We start from the raw sequence: 1,102 nt of genomic DNA, 5'->3' as shown, positions 1-1,102 counted from the left end.
TTTTTTACAGCCCTAGTGCATAGTTTAAGTGTTTTACAAAACAAATAAAATGTTTCACTAACTATATTGTGGCTTGGTTGTATTTTAGTTCTATAAAACAAAATTATTTTCACTACATTTCTGCAACATTTCTCTTAAATGTAAAGATTATACATTACACCCTAAATAAAATACTCCAGAAACACTGCAATTTGATCTGGTTTTGTTTTCATAATGAAAACATTATATTAACATTTTTAATACTAAAAAAACCTGCATATCATGAAATGTGAAACCATTTTGTGCTGACACACAATATCATAAAAAAAATAAATAATGCAAAAGGTAATTCTAAAATGCAATAGTATACAGTTTGCAAGGTGTTTAAGTGTTTATTTATTTATTTTTTTCGTTTTTCCACCGCACCTTCTGGCACTGAAACCAAGCGAGCGCCAGTGAGGTTCTCGATCTGTGAGCGGAGGAACTTGCGATCCTCCTGTAGGTCCTGCACCTGTCTCTCCAGAGCTTCAATCCTCTCCTGTTTGCTCTCCAGTAGGCACTGAAGTTTGGTGATGGTCAGCATAACACTGTTGAGTAAACCCTCCATCGAAGGTACCGCTGCTGAGAAAAAGAAATATGTCCTATGTCCCATCATTGAAATATGATGATCCTAATGAGCTCATCTCATCCTAATGATTCTCAGGAAATGAAAAATATCATACTAGTGACAGCACTGTTCAGAGTGTTGTTCTTCTCAGCATCAGAGGTGGCCTCAGAGTTTATATTTTCCAACTGGATGACTTCAGGCTCTGGTTCCTGTTTCACCCAACTGTGGCTGCTCCCGGGACTCTCCTATCTGGCAGAGCTGGAGTCAAGTTCACTGCTGGGGGAGTATGGAGCGGATTCCTGCTGCTGCCACTGAGTGTGAATCTCAACTGGAACACTGCAAGAGAACACTATCATAATTGCACTCATATTTATTATTTTAATGCTATATAATTAAACATCACTTGTTTAATTACTACTTCCAAGAGTGCTGATATTTGGTACAGCAGCACCGGAAAGTTTCACTGAGTATGTTTACATGGACAACAATAATCCGATATTAATACGATTAAGACAA

The 1,102-nt window shown here is 37.4% G+C and overlaps 1 protein-coding gene across 1 annotated transcript in view; it reads right to left on the bottom strand.

Moving 5' to 3' along the window:
- LOC107570047 (myosin-IIIa-like) overlaps nucleotides 1–942 on the bottom strand; it is a gene marked incomplete at its 3' end in the record, with an annotated part of 90,870 nt that extends 89,928 nt beyond the window's left edge. Inside the window, exons 1-2 of the mRNA XM_016256241.1 lie at nucleotides 861–942; nucleotides 406–600 (exon numbers count right to left, since the gene is read on the bottom strand). Of these exons, the coding sequence (XP_016111727.1) occupies nucleotides 406–600; nucleotides 861–942 (277 nt within the window). The remainder of the gene's footprint in view (nucleotides 1–405; nucleotides 601–860) is intronic.
- Nucleotides 943–1,102: the final 160 nt, after the last annotated feature.

Source organism: Sinocyclocheilus grahami, unplaced genomic scaffold, assembly GCF_001515645.1.
Source record: "Sinocyclocheilus grahami isolate Dianchi unplaced genomic scaffold, SAMN03320097.WGS_v1.1 scaffold1409.1, whole genome shotgun sequence".
Lineage (NCBI taxonomy): Eukaryota > Metazoa > Chordata > Actinopteri > Cypriniformes > Cyprinidae > Sinocyclocheilus > Sinocyclocheilus grahami.
Note: the sequence above shows the minus strand (reverse complement) of the source record. Positions and strands in the feature narration are given on the sequence as shown.